The sequence below is a fragment of the Podarcis tiliguerta genome (assembly GCF_965153285.1).
Source record: "Podarcis tiliguerta genome assembly, chromosome: 1".
Classification (NCBI taxonomy): Eukaryota; Metazoa; Chordata; class Lepidosauria; order Squamata; family Lacertidae; genus Podarcis; species Podarcis tiliguerta.
The window spans coordinates 12,550,284-12,568,661 of record NC_139534.1 but is presented as its reverse complement, the minus strand read 5'-3'; the positions used below and the strand labels follow the sequence as shown (position 1 = coordinate 12,568,661).

The following is an 18,378-nucleotide window of genomic DNA, read 5'->3' as shown; positions in this document are numbered from 1 at the left end:
TTGTTCTATTTGAATATATACCTTGTCAGAATGCAGGTGCTTAACCCTAATTCTCTCACAGGCAATAATTTGTAACTTCTGCATACAGGCAGACTTTTAAAGGTCCACTTGATGAGTTGTGCCTCATAATTTCTGCCATAGAGAAGTGCAACATCTGCATCCTTTCTTACTGGTGCCCTTTATTATACTAGGCAGTTTGAGGCTTGGCATTTCTAAGATTGCAAAAATGAACATTTGTCTACAGTTATGCACAATGCAGTGTGGTTTTTCATCCACTTTCTTCCCAGTCTCAAGAAAGCCAGGCTGCACACTTTTGGATGTACTGATTTAAGATGTTCTCTTTTTGAAACAGGCGAGATCCATGTTGGCGGACAGGAGCACTTTTATATGGAGACTCAGAGCATTCTTGCTGTTCCAACAGGAGAGGATAAAGAAATGAACTTGTTTGTGTCCACCCAGCATCCAGCATTTGTACAGGTTAAGAGAGCTATCTCATAACATGTTGCACAAGTGACAGCCACGTTCTCTGTGTCTTAAAGCCCTACATTTATTGGCTCAGCATATCACTTCCTCTCTTATGGGCTCCCACTGATATTTTGCTGCTACCTGGAAATCAGGATGCTACCCTGGAGAGGAGCTCCAGAATGGGCTCTTTCTTACACCTGCCACCCGGCGCGCGGGGCGCCCTTAAGCAGGCTCCCCACGCTGCGGATAGCAGCCTGCCGCCCAGCGCACAGGACGCCCTGAAGCAGAGCGCCCCTCGCGCCAGGCAGACATCCGCAGCGTCGGGAGCCTTAGCAGCCTTCCGCCGGGCACGCGGGGCGCCCTGAAGCAGAGTGCCCCTCGTGCCGGGCAGACATCCACAGCCTCGGGAGCCCTGCGGGAGTTCCTGCAGGGCTCCCCACACTGCAGATAGCAGCCTGCCGCCCGGCGCGCAGGCCGCCCTAAAGCAGAGCGCCCCGCGCACCGGGCAGACATCGGCCAGCCCCACAAGCTCGGGGGACAGCTGGGAGGCGCAGTGTCGCCATACTGCTGCTCCCCGACCTGGTTTTGGGGGGGAAATAAAGGGGAAAAATTTTCCTTTATTCCCCCCCCAAAAAAACTAGGTGCGTCCTATGGGACGGAGCGTCCTATGGGACGAAAAATACGGTAAATTGCTTTCCGCAGGTATGAAACAATAGGCTCACATAAGCCTTCAGCTATGATTAATTTGCATTTATCAATCAGTCAATCTTTATTACAGTCCAGAGACCCAAAAAATTTGCAATTTGATTGAATTTGCATTTATGGCAAAGCTGGTGCCTTACCTGATTCTGCTAATGTTCAACCACTTTTGGAGAAGATTTAGGAGAAAAACAACAACCAGCCTCTGAAGTATTTCTGTTGGTCCAATATTTAGAAAGGGTTTTTTCCCCCTTTTACTTTTTTAACCTATGTTAAAAGTATCAGACACCTCTGATTGTACCGGCATAATAAAATATTTGGTTTTGTGCAGGAAATGGTGGCCTCCTGTTTAGGCATATCAAGCAATAGGATCATGTGTCATGTGAAACGAATCGGAGGGGCTTTTGGTGGAAAACTGTTGAAAACAAGTCTTCTGGCATGTGTTGTTGCTGTGGCAGCTAAGAAGTAAGTGTGTATGTGTGTGTATATATACGATAGCTCATGAAGTTGTCTGTCAAAGCAGTGGAATTGGAGGGGATGGGAAATTAAATAATGAATAAGGCGGGTGAAACATCCATCCCATTTTCAGATGCTAATTCTGACACAGTCAACAAGCTTTTAGAAATTGAACGTATCTATTTTGATACTTAAAGTAGTATTGGATGGATTTAAATGCCAGGAAGGAATTGTCATAAAACTCTTGGCAAATGTAGAGGAGGTATACAGTGGTGCCCCGCAAGACGAATGCCTCGCAAGACGGAAAACCCGCTAGACGAAAGGATTTTCCATTTTGGAGGTGCTTCGCAGGACGAATTTGCTATGGGCTTGCTTCGCAAGACGAAAATGCCTTGCGATTCCTGGGGTTTTTCCCCCCTCCCCCCCTTTTTCCCAAGCCCCTAAGCCACTTAACAGCTGTTCGCTAAGCCGCTTAACAGCTGATCGCTAAGCCGCTTAACAGCTGATCGCTAAGCCGCTTAACAGCTGATCTAAGCCGCTTATCAGCTGATCTAAGCCGCTAATAGCCTTTTAGCAGCTAATCCGCTAATCCCTTAAGCCTTTAATAGCCGCTAATAGAGCTAATAGCGCTAATCCGGTAATGGGCTTGCTTCGCAAGACGAAAAAAAACGCAAAACGAAGAGACTCGCGGAACGGATTCTTTTCGTCTTGCGAGGCACCACTGTATATGGTTTGCCATACTGTGCTGAGACCAACAGAGCCTCTGTGGAGACAGTAGCATCGTGACTCATTGAAATAGAAAAGACAGGATGTCTACTGTAGCCCAATGCAATGCGTTGTTGTGCAAGTGGTTCCTATCTCGAAGAAAGGCTGTGTTTTGGATACAAAGCCACCATTTCAGATTTTAGTGGCAAGAGATATATTTCACTGGTGCTGGACATCCTCATCTAAGGATAAAACTAAATTTCAAAAAGCTGTGTATGTTAAGAGGTTTTGTTGTGATTACTTTTTTTGTACCTCATAAAATATAGCCGTGTTACCAAGGTGAGATCAATTGGCCTTATTCTTTTTTTAAACAAAGGGATTTATACTTTTTGCTGTAGCTGCTAACTACATAGGCCAGGGGTAGCCAGTGTGACGCCTTCCAGAGGTTTTGGGCTACCATTCCCATCACCATAAATGATAGTTAATGTTGGGATTTCACATTGCAAGCCTGTTCATGTTTACTGAGAAGGAAGCCACATTAAGGGACTGGGGCTTGCTCCCTGATTAAGTTTTTCATTTTATTAAAAAAATAACATACTTATTCAGCTCATTTAATTTAAAGGTTTTGTCTCCTCTGGATTTCAGCCATGATAATAGCTATTCTCTGTGCGTGTGCGCTTGGTATGCGCGGGATCAGTACTGGAACTATTTCCTTAGATGGTAGCATGTGAATAAAATGCTGAAACATGCTCAAAGTTGGAAAGACAAGCATCCAAAGAATTACTGAAGCATTTATTTGCTGCATTTATATTCCACACCAGAAGCACTATAGAGTTCCTGGGGCAGTTTACAATTTTTTAAAAAATGCAGTGTCATACAATATGATAGGAACGTTGCCAAATTAAAAAGAACAGCACAATTAAAACAGCAACAGACGCCAGTGAATACAACCTCAAAGGAGCACAGTAGCTTAAAAGCACAACACTTAGCAGTCTAAAAAGTTAAGCACTTGAACACTCTAGGCTATGAAAACATGGTTTTCTTAGAGTGAAACTGGATGGAATGTTAGACACATTGTCTGTCGTGGGGTCCCCACACCCTTTTAAATAGTAGCTGGCAGGGAGTGAAGCTGCTATTTCTTCCCCGGAGGTGCAAATCTGTAAATATTAGCTGGGCTGGTGGTGGAAAAAGCCATAGTGAAAGGGGTGAAGCCAAATCACCTCCACACACAATGGATGCTATCAAAAAGAAAAGGGACCTACAGATGGCAGCAGGCAGATCCACACCATACATTAAAAGCACATAAAGTGCCCATTTAAAGCGCTTGGCTCCCCCCCCCCCAAAGAATCCTGGGAGATGTAGTTTGCTAAGGGTGTAGTTTGCTGAGAGTTGTAGCTCTGTGATGGGGAAACTTCATTTCCCAGGGTTCTTTGGTGAAAGACAAGTGCTTTAAATGTGTGTTGAACGTTCTTTAAATACAGTGGTACCTCGGGTTGCAGACGCTTCAGGTTACAGACGCTTCAGGTTACGGACTCCACTAACCCAGAAATAGTACCTCAGGTTAAGAACTTTGCTTCAGGATGAGAACAGAAATCGCGAGGTGGCGTGGCGGCAGCAGGCGGCCCCATTAGCTAAAGTGGTACCTCAGGTTAGGAACAGTTTCAGGTTAAGAACGGACCTCTGGAACGAATTAAGTTCATAACCCAAGGTACCACTGTATATGGTATGGCTCTGCCCAACATGTTTAACATCACAGCTAGTTTGGTGATAGTATAGCTCCCTTCCCATTTGATCCATTGCCTATAGTTCAAGTATATGGTAGTAGTTTATGTGGTAGCAGTTATTATGAACATGGAGCAGGGATTTGGTTATTCTAGATGAATAAACATGGATCACATGTGTCTGTCTGCCATATGATGTGCAGGGCTCCTAAGAAAATGTTAAGCTACGTTATCATAAAAGTAGGCATCAAAGGGGCGTTTTAGGCTTGGTTACATAAAATACTTTTTTTTTTTTTTTGCAAACTTAGAAAATAAAACATGTTTCTCAAAGATCACAAATTACACTTTCACATCTGTGCAAAAAGTGCTGTCTCTCTCTCTCCCTGCTTCAGTTTCCATTCACAGCCACCACTGGTGTGAACAGCTTGTTTTGAACTTAAAGAGCTCTCTCCTTTTCCTTGCATCTTTCCTCTGATATCTCCCACATTCTACAGAAACCTGAAATCTGTTTGATGTTTACATAAGTATTGCAGTGGCACCCATTGAGTTTTGCCGCCCGAGGCAGTAGTTTGAATTGCCTAGTAGGTTGGGGCAGCCCTCTTTGTCACTCTCTACTTAGCTATTTTTTTGTTTTCAGGACAGGTCATGCAGTTCGCTGTGTTCTAGACAGAAGCACTGACATGTTAATCACCGGAGGCCGTCACCCAACCATCGGCAAATATAAAGTAAGCAGCAGAATTAACCTGTGTGTCAGAATTTTTTCCTGCTTCTCATCTTGCAAATAAATGTGTACATAGAACAATGCGCTTACATCAATTGTGAATGCCACACATGTAGCATGGTACCTCAGAGGCTGAGCTGTGAAAGTAGAAAGTCACAGGCTCACATTACTAGAGGTCCTTCAGTCCTCTTCAAACTTTGTTGGCATTCTTCATTGCACTCAAGGAACGCAGTTATGGGAAAGGTATCTACCCACAGGTGTTCCCTCACTCATTTGCAACATTCTTCTGCAAATAGCATCTCTCCCATGCAGGCAAGAAACTGCAAAGGCATGCTTGTCAGTTGCCTGGAGAAGGGACTGCACATGTACAAGCATAGTCACATTGGAGATGTGTGAAGGATCCAAACATGGCAGAGATTGACTCTGCTGCTGCTACATTCAGCTCACACATTCAGGAGCTCCCAGCAAGCCATTGTGTCTCAGTTTTTGAAATGGTATGATGAGGAGTGTTCAAAGAATGTTTGCAAAGAAGATAACTAAGACTTCTAGGTTTATTTGGTGGCTTCTATGAAGGGTTTCCATTCTGAAGGAAATCAGCCCTGAGTGCTCACTGGAAGGACAGATCCTGAAGCTGAGGCTCCAGTACTTTGGCCACCTCATGAGAAGAAAAGACTCCCTGGAAAAGACCCTGATGTTGGGAAAGATGGAGGACACAAGGAGAAGTGGACGACAGAGGACGAGATGGTTGGATAGTGTTCGCGAAGCTACCAGCATGAGTTTGACCAAACTGCGGGAGGCAGTGGAAGACAGAAGTGCCTGGCGTGCTCTGGTCCATGGGGTCACGAAGAGTCGGACACGACTAAACAACTAAACAACAACAACAACAATGAAGGGTTGGCAAAAGGCTGTTTCATATCTCATTCTTATCATCCAAACGCATTCAATGTATTTGAAGCACCCTGAACCTTATGAAGTGCTATGTAAATGCTTTAAATATTGCCCTATTTTAAAACATCATATTCCTCTTCTCACCTCTCAAAGCAACTTACAAAAGGATATACAGTGGTACCTCAGGTTACATACGCTTCCGGTTACATACGCTTCAGGTTACAGACTCCGCTAACCCAGAAATATTACCTTGGGTTAAGAACTTTGCTTCAGGATGAGAACAGAAATCGTGCTCTGGCGGCGTGGCAGCAGCAGGAGGCCCCATTAGCTAAAGTGGTGCTTCAGGTTAAGAACAGTTTCAGGTTAAGAACGGACCTCCGGAACGAATTAAGTACTTAACCCAAGGTAGCACTGTATCTGGCAGGAGGAAACAGGATGCTAGACTAGCTGGGCCATTGCCTTGGCTTTTCTAATGTTCTTATCCAGTGCTTTTTTCCTTAAAAAATGTTTAAATGACTGGATCTGCCTGTGGTCAACATTGCAGTGAAAATAGGGAAAGATTTGGCCTCATCTTCTGTGTTTATTGCAGGGAAAGCTATCCTTTTAACTGAATGGTTGTTTGTACATAAATAATTTTATTTGTATGCCGCCTTTCCACAGTTCAATCCATGCTCAAGGTGACTTACAGCATGAAAAAATACATAACTACAAAACAACAAAAGTAAATCACAAGGTCTAAAATAAAGATACGAAAAAAGAACAGCAAGCCCCACTCAAAACCCCCGAACACCCCCCGCAAATACTATATTTTGCTGCAGTGCCATTTAAATAATAGATAAGTGGAGAGTAGCGGGCATTAAGCTCAAAGTAGCCTGTCCTTTCATTGATCCAATTTAGGTTGGCTTCATGAGTGATGGCAGAATCATGGCTTTGGATATCAATTTGTACTTGAATGGAGGATGCACCACTGATGATTCTGTTCTGGTGAGTATGTTTTAACCGGAATGATTTTTCATGTTGTACAATAGGAAAATGAACAAAACACCTCCTTCCTATGAGAACAGTGGGGAAAAGGGCAGCTCTTATGAGGATGAATGCAATTTACTTATGTAGGGTGATTTTTAAAAAGCCGCTGTTCCCCTAGTTACTGATATTACCCTTGCTGGTACCTTTCCCAGGAAAATCAGAGGCTCACTATGTCAGGTTCCTATTGGAAGACCGGACAAACGCTAGAACGTTATCAGTGGCAAAGTTTTTATCAGTGGTTGCAAGAACCAATGATCCCTATCTTTAAGTCTGAACAAAATGCTTGTTTAACCTTGAGGTAGGCTGTCTGAATTGTGCATTGCTTTGTAATGATTTGTTGGGTCTCTGGACCGTAATAAAGATTGATTAATTGATTTACTTATGTAGGGTGATTTTAAAAAAGCCGCTGTTCCCCTAGTTACTATATGTTACATTGTCACCCATCCAGTTGCAGGAGTTCAGTTTACAATGTTTCAACAATGAAATCAGGTTAGATAAAACAAGAACGGTCAACAGTTAAATCCAAAACAAATATACACACACATACAAACCAGTGAAAATGTTCAACTTGCCCAACGGCTTTTTAATATAAATAAATGTATGGTATGGCATTCACCATAAATAGCTGAGTGCAGACAGACTTGGGATATTTTGGCAATGTGCATTTTCCAGAATACACATTAGCTACAGCCACACACGACCTGATCTTCATAACAGAAGCTCCAGCATGCATACACCTGAAGGCATGTGGAGGGGCATGGCCCGAGACGTGTGCCATCATTGGGGCATGGCTGCTGCGGTCCGGTTCTCTCCCTGCCCCCCATTTGTGAAAAGAGGCTAGTGTTAATAGGGCAGGGGAAGCCAACACGGTCCCCTCCACATTCTGTTGGGCTACAACTCCCATCGGCCCCAGCCTTGTGGTAAACACTCGGAGATGGTGGGTGTTGCAACCAAACAACCTCTGGGGAGCAACACGTTGGCTCCATTTAGCAATAGGCATTAGCTTTGATTTGCTTCAGTTGATTGTGGCACATGGAATCTGAACCTTAGCTTCTTTCTTGCCTGTTTGATCCCATTTTCATTTCTGTGCATTGTATTCAGTCCTTTTACCGTATTTTTCGCCCTATAGGACGCACCAGCCCATAGGATGCACCTAGTTTTTTGGGGGGGAAATCAAGGGAAAAAAATTTATTCCCCCCCCCCCCAGGTTTGCACAGCCATCCCCAAGCTAGAAGAGGGAGACGGAGCGCTCCGTCTCCCTCTTCTACCTTCTGCCTTCTCCCCCCCGCCAGCCTCCAGATCAGGTCGGGGAATAGCGGGGTGGCGGCGCTCCGCCTCCCCTCTATCCCCCGAGCTTGTGGGGCTGGCGGAGGGGAGAAGCAAGCTTGCTTCTCCCCCCCGCCAGACTCCAGATCAGGTCGGGGAATAGCGGGGTGGCGGCGCTCCGCCTCCCCTCTATCCCCCGAGCTTGTGGGGCTGGCAGGGGGGAGAAGCAAGCTTGCATTCGCCCCATAGGACGCACACACATTTCCCCTTCATTTTTGGAGGGGAAAAAGTGCGTCCTATAGGGCGAAAAATACGGTAACCTCTGCTCAACTTGTTTCAGCAAGAGACCTAGTAGCAGCACAGCACTAACCATCCCAGCTTTTCAGTGTTCTCTTTGCCAAAACAATAATGGAGGCAACAGCTTCAGGAGTTCCTGGAGAGGGGAGTGGGAGTGGTTAATGCCAGTATTAGAAGAAGGTCATCCTATGTTGCGAACGGCCCAGTGTTCTCTCATATTGTTGTTATTCTCATGCTCAGCTATTAATGTTCCCCTAATGAAGGTTTCGGAGATCATGCTGCTGAAACTGAATAATTCTTACAAGATTCCCAATATCCGAGCTCATGCCCGCGCTTGCAAGACAAACATGCCACCCAACACTGCTTTCCGTGGCTTCGGCTTCCCACAAGGAGGACTCATTACAGAAGCCTGGATAACGCGCATTGCAGCCAGATGTGGATTATTACCAGAGGAGGTAGATTGGGGGCGGGGAGAAAGAGAAACTGCATGCCTATGGTTCTGAAATTTTAAGAGTGAATGAAGAAGTGCACCTGGTTGCAAAGGGCATTCTGGGAAGAGGTGTGAGAGTGAAGGCTGGGTGTAAGTAGCTTATGCACTCCCAGAAAGAAGAGACCCGAGTACACAGAGGAAATCTTTTTGAAAGTGTTAACTTTTGAAGATTTCAGATAAACCAGGGACTGCAAGATACTTTTCACAGGACTTTTGCGAGACTGAACTTTCAGAAAGCCTATCAGAAAGGAGTGTTAGGCTGAGAGAAATGTAGCTGTGTCAGTAGGAGATAAGAACTTGGCATCTAACATTGGTTTCAGTACCATGAATAGTTTAATTGCCCACTTGCTTTCTAGTGGTGGGCAGGCTATCAACTCCCTGCTCCCCACTTTTGGGACCCTTTCAGCTGTAATGTAGCATAAGAAATGGGCTTGTTTGGTTTCTGTATTAATAAGACCTAGATGAAACCCACTTTGAAAAGTTTGCTTTCTCAAATATATTGATCCTGGTCATATAATTAAGTACCCTTGTGTGACTGAATCCTGTTTTTGAGGTGTCCTGAATATTATTGTTACTTGCTTGTATTGATGCTAGCATTAATAATACTTTATGATCTGGTAATAGTTCAAATGTGGATATGTGTGTAAAATATAAATAGGCCCAATTCTACCTCTAGGCTGAGAAAAATCTATATAAGGTTTGGCTTTGGGTAAATGCATCTTAACTCCCAAAGCTCGTTATGAATGTGGCACCATATTGCACTTTGTTGAGATACTTGTCTTCCAGATTAGAGAAATAAATATGTACAAAGAAACCGGACAGACAGCTTATAAACAAGAGCTCAAGCCAGAGAACCTCCTCAGATGCTGGGACGAATGCATGGAGAAGTCTATGTATCACACCAGGAAAGAAGCTGTGAATAAATTCAATAAGGAAAATTACTGGAAGAAAAAGGGGATTGCCATTATTCCCATGACGTTCCCTGTTGGATTTGGCTTACGCTCCCTAGGTCAGGTCAGTTTCTCTTCTCTACAAGAAGACAAGCATTGGTCACCTGCCTTTCTTGTTTTTATTTTATTATTATTATTGGCTGTTTTCTGTTTCGTTTTTGAAAAGTGCTCCCTTTCACTTCAGTTCCCACTTGCATGCCCCTTGCCACACAACTTGAAACCTGAGCTACCTTCCCTTACAAGGGCAGACATGCTCCTGATAGGTGTGCCATGGTTGGCAGCAGCGTCAGTTGTAATCCTTTACTGCGCTTTGACTGTAGGAGGGCAATACATGGGAGTGGTTTTTATTTATGCCGTCTCCTTTGCAGCTTTCAGTGGTGTATTCTCAAGTTACGACTGACCCCCAAGCAGGCATGGAATTCCCACTAAGCACCATTCTTCCCCCACTGCAACCTTGACTTTCCTATCATCATCATCATCATCATCATCATCATCATCCTTGCATTGCTGGTGAACCATCAACATGACAGTTTTACTAGCACTGTGTACCACCAGCAGAACAGCAACACCGTGCTCAAGACTGCCCTGAGACATTTTGCTGTCCACAAGGACAGTGCGTTTCCAATTCCACATACAGAAATTTGGCAGTGGAAGGTCACTTCAGCACTTCCGAGCAGGCAATGCCCACCACCACCACATGAGTACAGCAGACTGGCTTAGGGGTGCAGGCCAGGCTGCGTGTATCTCTGTCCTCCTATACCACTTCTCCCTACCACCCCAGCATCTGCTTGCCTGGGGCAGCTGTTTTCCTCTGCTTAATGCAAGGATGGGGAAATAATTTTTAGCCCTTCTGTCAACCTTCACGGGTGAAGAGGGCCAAAGGCAGAAGCTGACAGAGCAACAAGTGTGAATTTCATCTTTGGACCATTGGCTAGTTTCTACACACCCTTTTCTATCTTCCAAACGAGCAACAGCCAGCGTGGTGTAGTGGTTAAGAGCAGTGGACTCGTAATCTGGTGAACCGGGTTTGATTCCCTGCTCCTCCACATGCAGCTGCTGGGTGACCTTGGGCTAGTCACACTTCTCTGAAGTCTCTCAGCCTCACTCACCTCACAGAGTGTTTGTTGTGGGGGAGGAAGGGAAAGGAGATTGTTAGCCGCTTTGAGACTACTTAGGGTAGTGATAAAGCGGGGTATCAATCCAAACCCAAACTCTTCTTATCAGTATTCAAGTGCATATTCCATCAAGGGAGAAGCACTCGTGGAGGGTGTGAAACATGGACGACTAGGGACTTGTGTTTGGAGAGTGGGAGTGGCTTGGGAAGAGTCAGGGCAAGTCCTGGAGGCTTGCATTTGACTCCTTGGCCTGAGGTTGCCAATCCCTGACTTAATAATAGGGCTAACACTAGTGCAGCAGATTGTAGCAGCAATCCTAACCTTTCACTGCAGAGCGTCTCTTTAAACAGTGGCGTAGCGTGGGGGGTGCAGGGGGGGCCGGCCGCACCGGGCACAACATCTGGGGGTTAGGGTTAGGGGGCGCAAATCCACGGGTTAGGGGGCTCAAATTACTTGCCTTGCCCCGGGTGCTGACAACCCACGCTACGCCACTGTCTTTAAAATATATATAACTCTTCACTTTTAGATTGATAAAGACAGGCCAACTGAAAACATTTCTGCTCATTTCATGCAGAGTGCAGAGCCAAACTGTGTGTTCTTATTTTGTGCAGGCCGCTGCTCTGGTTCATTTGTATACCGATGGGTCCGTGCTTCTGACTTACGGCGGTGTAGAAATGGGGCAAGGGCTCCACACCAAAATGATCCAGGTACTAGGAATTGCTTATCTCTTGCTTATGTGTGTGAATAACAAATTGCTTTAATGAGATTTTCTGCTGACTGACATCTTTAATTTTCTGCTTTAAAAAGATGGCAGCAATCCATGTTACTTCCTGGCATCTATTTTATTAGTTTCAGTGAAGTTATGCCAGATGAAATATAGTGGTCTGATCTCAAGATAAGGGTAATTACAAACCCCAGTTTTAATTGAGCACCCAACCCCCCGTGGTTTCCAGGAACTGGAAGCATTACTGCCTCTAAAGGTAAAGGTAAAGGTACCCCTGCCCATATGGGCCAGTCTTGACAGACTCTAGGGTTGTGCGCCCATCTCACTCAAGAGGCCGGGGGCCAGCGCTGTCTGGAGACACTTCCGGGTCACGTGGCCAGCGTGACATCGCTGCTCTGGCGAGCCAGAGCCGCACACGGAAACGCCGTTTACCTTCCCGCTAGTAAGCGGTCCCTATTTATCTACTTGCACCCGGGAGTGCTTTCGAACTGCTAGGTTGGCAGGCGCTGGGACCGAACGATGGGAGCGCACCCCGCCGCGGGGATTCGAAACGCCGACCTTTCGATCGGCAAGCCCTAGGCGCTGAGGCTTTTACCCACAGCGCCACCCGCGTCCCATATTACTGCCTCTAGCTGTGGCTAATAATGACTGCTCCCCACTTCAAATGGGGGGTGCTTTTTGCGTGGCCGCGTGCAGCCCCCTGATCCCACACGATTCTGGCAATTCAGCCTGGTTTCACCTCCCCGAGCTGGATACCTGGAGGTTCCCGCCCCACCTCAGACAGTAAACCAATCCCAGCTGGGGAAGTGTTGCCAGGGGAGTCGACCAGGTAGAGTTGGGACCGCCCTGCACACACAATAGAGGGTGGAACTTACCTGGGAGTCCTCAGTCCCCTGCCCTCCCTCAGTTTATGCCTTCATTTTGCAGGTTAACATCTTTACAGGTATGCGGGCGCTGCTATGGTCATTGATGGTTGCTGTTGAAGGATCGGGAAGGAATTTCCCTGCATTGGCAGGTTTTGCCTTCCCCATAGCAAAGTGTCACAACTTTGGCAGTTTCAGTCCTTGGGCCTGAATAGTTCCTTTAGTCTATCTTCCCTAAATTGGGGGGGGGGGGCTGAAGCGGTGACCCATGCCCCCCCTGTGGCGGTGATCCCAGGGTTCCCCATTAAAGGGGTTGTTTTTGGGGGAGTCACTGGCCATAAGCTGATAGGTTGTCAGTGCTCTCCCCTGCTTTGCAGCGAAATGGGGGGTGGGCTCTCTGCTTAAACATACATTCTCCAGAGCCAGCCCAATCCCCACACTGTTTGGACATCCCTGATGTTCCCCAGATCCCCGGCTGGGAACTGGGAGGGATAAATGCCCAATGCCTAAGCCAAGGTCTCCCTACACCTGAAAGTTTAATAAAGTTGTGGCCAATTTTAATCCCATAACACATCATGAGTCATTATTCCACCCGGGGGGCGCCTGGGGTCAGGGGGGTCTCTGCCTGGCCACGCAATACTGCCTTTTATTTGTAGTTGGGAAACCACATTGGGAACAATGAGCTAGTTATTCTTGAAGAAAAGATGGACAAACCTGGCTGCTTCTGGTCCGCATTACTTTCATGCTTTTAGCCATAATTTAATTCTGCTTCAACATTAATCTGCATTGGGGCAATAAGGTCAGAGAAGATGGTGCCAAGATGTGAAAGTTGGTGAACCACTCCCTTAACTGTCTGCAGCATTAAAAGAGGAGCAAAAAAACCAACCCATCCTGACATCTCTTCACCTACCTTCAGCGTTACTCTAGTTAATATGCAGAACAGCTGTGGTTATACGCAAGCAGATTAAATAGTTATCAGTTCCTGATACATGTACATGATAAAATAGGCTCTGGCTTCTTTGTATGGTCTATATACAGTAGACATTTTGGAGGAGCTAAACCTTAATCTGATTTCTCCAGCTATACCCCCTCCATGACCCATGGGAGTATAGTTCCATATAGTATAGTTCCATACAGAATTCAGCTGCTGAAAGTGAAGCAGAACTGTGAGGTGTAACCCTTTTGTGTGTGTGTGTAAAGGTCTAGGCCAGGCTTCCTCAACCTCGGCCCTCCAGATGTTCGAGACTACCATTCCCATCATACATGACCACTGGTCCTGGTAGCTAGGGATCAAAGGAGTTGTAGGCCTAAAACATTTGGTGGGCCAAAGTTGAGGAAGCCTGGTCTAGGTTGCTGTACTTAAAACAGAATGTTGTACGTATTCCTTTCTCATTCTAGGTTGCAAGCCGAGAATTAAAGATGCCAATGTCAAATATTCACTTCTGTGAAACAAGTACGCAGACAGTCCCGAATGCATGTGCTTCAGTTGGATCAATGGGAACGGATGTCAATGGAATGGCAGTGAAGGTAAAATAAGATATTAATCTTCTAGTTAGTGCAAAATTCCAAGGTTCCAGCTTCTTGAAAGATATTCATAGGAGCTTACTTCTGGTAGATGACGATGAAATGTATTGATTTTTTTTGAAAGACTTTCATACTAAGTGCACAGAAACGCTCAGAAGAAAGCACCACTGACTTCTTGAACACAGGTGCCTGATTGTGTTTTAGGATTGCAACCTTATAACGTATAAACGTATAAACTATAATAATAATAATAATTTATATATACCCCGCCAATCTGACTGGGTTTCCCCAGTCACTCTGGGTGGCTCCCAACCGAATATTAAAAACACAGTACTGCAGTAAACATTAAAAACTTCCCTAAACAGGGTTGCCTTCAGATGTCTTTTAAAAGTAAGATAGTTGCTTATTGCCTTGATATCTGCTGGGAGGGCATTCCACAGGGCAGGTGCCACTACCGAGAAGGCCCTCTGCCTGGTTCTCTGTAACCTCACTTCTCGCAGCAAGGGACCCAGCAGAAGGCCCTCGGCGCTGGACCTCAGTGTCCGGGCTGAACAGTGGGGGTGGAGACGCTCCTTCGGGAGCTGAGTCCTACTTTCTCTTATTCCCCATACCTTGAGGAACATTGTGTTTTGCAGAGAAGATACACGGTGAGATGGAAAGTGCTGGGAGTTTCATAGATTCATAGAATTGTAAAGTTGGAAGGAATCATGAGGGTCATCTAGCCCAACCCACTGCAATGCAATAATCTTTCACCCAATGTGGGGGTCGAACCCATGACCCTGAGGTTAAGAGTCTCATGCTCTATCCTGCAATGGCTTTCAGACAGCTAGGTGGGAATGTACGAATCACAGGAACAGCATAGGAAGCTGCCATATACCAAGTAAGACATTTGGCCCATTTAACTTAGTTTTGTCTACACTGACCGGGAGTGGTTCTCCAGTTTTTCAGGCAAGGCTCTTTATCAGACTTACCTGGCAATGCCAGGGATTGAACCTGTGATGTTCTGCATGCGAAGCAGATACTCCGCCCCTCAGCTATGGTCCTTACCTGGTGAGCTACAGCACAGAGCATGCAACATCTGGTTAGTGCAAATTTGCCCAATTGGTTGCAGTACAGAAGAAGCCTTAATGAGGTTTAACTGATGCCCTTCCTCTTCTGGGTTGCAAAATTTAAGCTGCTCAGGACTGAATGTGGAGGCTCTTGATTTTTTGTTGAAATAACCTCTTGGCGATGCCATAGACTAGTGTTTAATGACTCCTGTGGTGTGAGCAACAACGCAGAAGTATGGCAAAAACAGAACCCTTCAAATGTCTTACATAGAATTTTTTCTTCTTTGTGCTCCTCCCAATGTCATCAGGATGCCTGCCAGACCCTCCGGAAACATCTTGAGCCCATCATTAGACAGAACCCTAAGGGCACATGGAAAGAGTGGGTAAGAGTAGTTCTGTGGTTTCCATGGATTACCTTTTATATGGAAATTCCCAGGGCACATTTTATGTTTTCTTACTCCCTTCAGATCAGAAAGCATCAATTTCTTGCAGTATGGCTAATTATAGTGCTGCTGCATGTAAAACTTTAGCAACTTGTAATTTTGCTCTCTATTCCTGGTATTCTATAGGATGATACAGTTACTAGTAATTTTGGTATTGTCAGTCTTTACTTTGTTTTGTTGGAGATCATTTTATATATTTGGACATTTCTATTTTGACCACTGGCTATTGACCATAACAAAGGGATTGATTGACTTACAGCAATTAAATAAGAAGCACCACAACAGACATTTGACTTGTATTAAATGTTATATGACTTTAGAGCCAAGGCATAACCTCTTGTTTTAACTTGCCCAGCTTACCGCAACATGATTAAAGAAAGAAAATGGAATATGAAGAATTTGTGTTTATGCAGGACTTTGCCCCTGCCTTTGGCAAGTTTCTTCATTCAGATTTGTTATTCACACTTCTATAAATGGGCTGGTTTTCTTTTCCACTGTCCCTTAAATTAATGCACTTAGTGCAGAGGAGAGGAATCTTTTTCACACCAAGAACTGCTTTCCCCTGTGGGAAGTGGTGTGCACAGCAATTGATGTGACTCTTACCTTTGTAAAGGAAACAACATTGCAGCTGCACAAAAGTCACAGATTTCTGCATCCCCTCCCACCGTTCTGCATTCACAGTTCTCCGTACTTCATCTAGGCAAGCACAGGGTGTTACCACAGCTGAAGGACACATTCCAGGGGGGATATTAGTCTACGGTTTGAGTGGACGAATTAACATTTAAATTAAGAGCAGTGAGGAGGTGAAATGAAGTGCCATATTTTTCGCTCTATAGGACGCACCTGACCATAGGACGTACCTTGTTTCAGAGGGGCAGAACAAGAAAAAAAAATATCCTCCTCTCTGCTCAGCGCCCCTTCAGCGAAACGGCAGGAGAAACGGAGCCCCTTCCATTTCTCCTCCCGCTTCACTGAAGGGGCGCTGCACAGCTCTCCCTCTCTGCTGAAGCCGGGAGAGTCTTACTCTCCCGGCTTCAGCAAAAGGAACCGGAAGCCTTTGGAGCGCAGTGCGAGTTCCCACTGTGCTCCAAAGGCTTCAGGGATAGCCACCTGAAGCCTTTGGAGCGCAGCAGAAACTCATCCTGCAGCTATCCCTGAGGCCTGGAGAGCGAGAGGGGCCAGTGTGCACTGACCCCTCTCGCTCTCCAGGCTTCAGCGAAAGCAACGCGTAGCCTCCAGAGTGCGGAGGGAGCGCTCCCTCTGTGCTTTGGAGGCTTCGCGTTGCTATTGCTGAAGCCAAGGAGCCTGCATTCGCTCCATAGGACGCACAGACATTTCCCCTTAATTTTTGGAGGGGAAAAAGTGCGTCCTATAGAGCGAAAAATACGGTACTGTAGACACATTTCCAGAAGCTTTATGGCGCACGCCGCTATATAGAAAGCAACTTTTTCCACCACCGTGCTTCTCTTTTGCTGGAGGAAAATATACGGCTACTAAGAATCAGGTACAATTTGACTCTTAACTAAGCTCATAAACCTGTGTGTGGTGCTAGTGAGAGCTCATGTACCGGGACGCCTCTCCATAGAAAAAACAACTGCTTGCAACTATCATGTCAGGAAGAAGGCTAGGCCAAACTTCTCCCTGAAACACTAGTTTTCTGGATGGATGGGATTGTTTTATTTGGAGGAGTATTCAGCTACCTGAGCTCCTACCAGCAGTCTTACATCCTCAGTGAAAGCCTCATTTACACAGTTCTCATATGTGCAACATTCCATTTCAGTCAACTGGAAATACAATTTTTTCCGATTATATTTTAAGTTTCAACATTTTTAGCATATACAATCAAAACACAATTTCGTCTTTTCTTTTTGTTGATTTCCCATTTTCCCATTTTCCATGGAGTTCTTTCTCCCCTTCTGCTGCCCCCTATATTCTATCTATTAAACCACAATATTATTGCCTGATTACCTCTGTTACTCATAGCTCAAATCCTGCCCATGAGTTGATCGTCTAGCTGGAAATATTAATAGGAATGTCTTGGTTTTAGCATGGCCATGGTATCTTTTTTTATACAAGATTGCTTTTTGAAGGAATAAACTTACTATGCTTGCTTGTTTTACAGGCCAAAGAAGCTTTTGAGCAGAGTATCAATCTGTCAGCTATAGGTTATTTCAGGTACTAGATATTAACTCATGACTTCAAGAAGTGACTGTCAAAAGAGAATTATTGTAATGACTTGCATAACAAGGTAGCTTCTGCAAGGATCATGAATGACTTGAGCTGATACTTTTAGTAGTTGCATATATTGCTTAGACATAAGCATACAGAGAAAAGGGCATGTCGTGTCTAGTCTTGTACATGACGGTCCTGAAGGAGAATGTTAGCAGCAGAGTGAAAGATACATGACTGTGGCCTACTGTTTTGCACTCTATAATGAACCAGGCACACTGATGGCACTAAATTGATAATATTTCAGTGAAATAGTTCTGTGAATAGCTTTCTGTGAGTGAAAGGCACTAACATCCAGCAGATTGTCCAACTAGAGAAAGATGCATTTTTTTAAAAACCAGTTGGAGAAAGAGGAAGGCTGCCCTGTGCTGCTTCCTAAATGGTTCCAGAGACACTCCCAACTCTCCAGAGCAACTTTTCAGGCAAAACTCACCTGTTCTCCCCCTCCCCAACCCACCTCATGGGCTTTCTCATGATCTGCATTCTGCTCACAGTAACTTTGGATCCACCCCACTGATCAAGTGGAAGGAATTATTGGTCGCATTCAGAAATTTGTACATTTGGTTAAACGTGCTGTCAGTGAGTCTGGAGGCATTTTTTTATGTTTCTGTAAAGGAAAAGTCATTCCGAATCAGAGAACTCAGGTCAGCGCTGCCTTCTGACTGAATCAAGGGAGAATTTAATGTGTCAATGATGAGTAGTAGATGATACAGCTTTAAATGAGGAAAAGCCAAATCCATAGATCTA

The 18,378-nt window shown here is 45.2% G+C and overlaps 1 protein-coding gene and 1 long non-coding RNA gene across 5 annotated transcripts in view; one reads left to right on the top strand and one right to left on the bottom strand.

Annotated features, from left to right (window-relative positions):
• The window catches only part of LOC310665379, a 142,294-nt gene that overhangs the window by 77,431 nt on the left and 46,485 nt on the right, over positions 1-18,378 (bottom strand). The window lies entirely within an intron of this gene.
• Positions 1-18,378, top strand: part of LOC310660741 (aldehyde oxidase-like) — a gene marked incomplete at its 5' end in the record, with an annotated part of 53,428 nt that overhangs the window by 24,342 nt on the left and 10,708 nt on the right. For all 4 annotated transcript variants that reach the window (XM_083405727.1, XM_083405726.1, XM_083405725.1 and 1 more), the window contains 10 exons: positions 353-477; positions 1,496-1,629; positions 4,684-4,771; positions 6,553-6,639; positions 8,508-8,699; positions 9,521-9,748; positions 11,411-11,506; positions 13,785-13,913; positions 15,268-15,342; positions 17,525-17,577. In XM_083405727.1, coding sequence (XP_083261853.1) covers positions 353-477; positions 1,496-1,629; positions 4,684-4,771; positions 6,553-6,639; positions 8,508-8,699; positions 9,521-9,748; positions 11,411-11,506; positions 13,785-13,913; positions 15,268-15,342; positions 17,525-17,577 — 1,207 coding nt within the window. The remainder of the gene's footprint in view (positions 1-352; positions 478-1,495; positions 1,630-4,683; positions 4,772-6,552; positions 6,640-8,507; positions 8,700-9,520; positions 9,749-11,410; positions 11,507-13,784; positions 13,914-15,267; positions 15,343-17,524; positions 17,578-18,378) is intronic.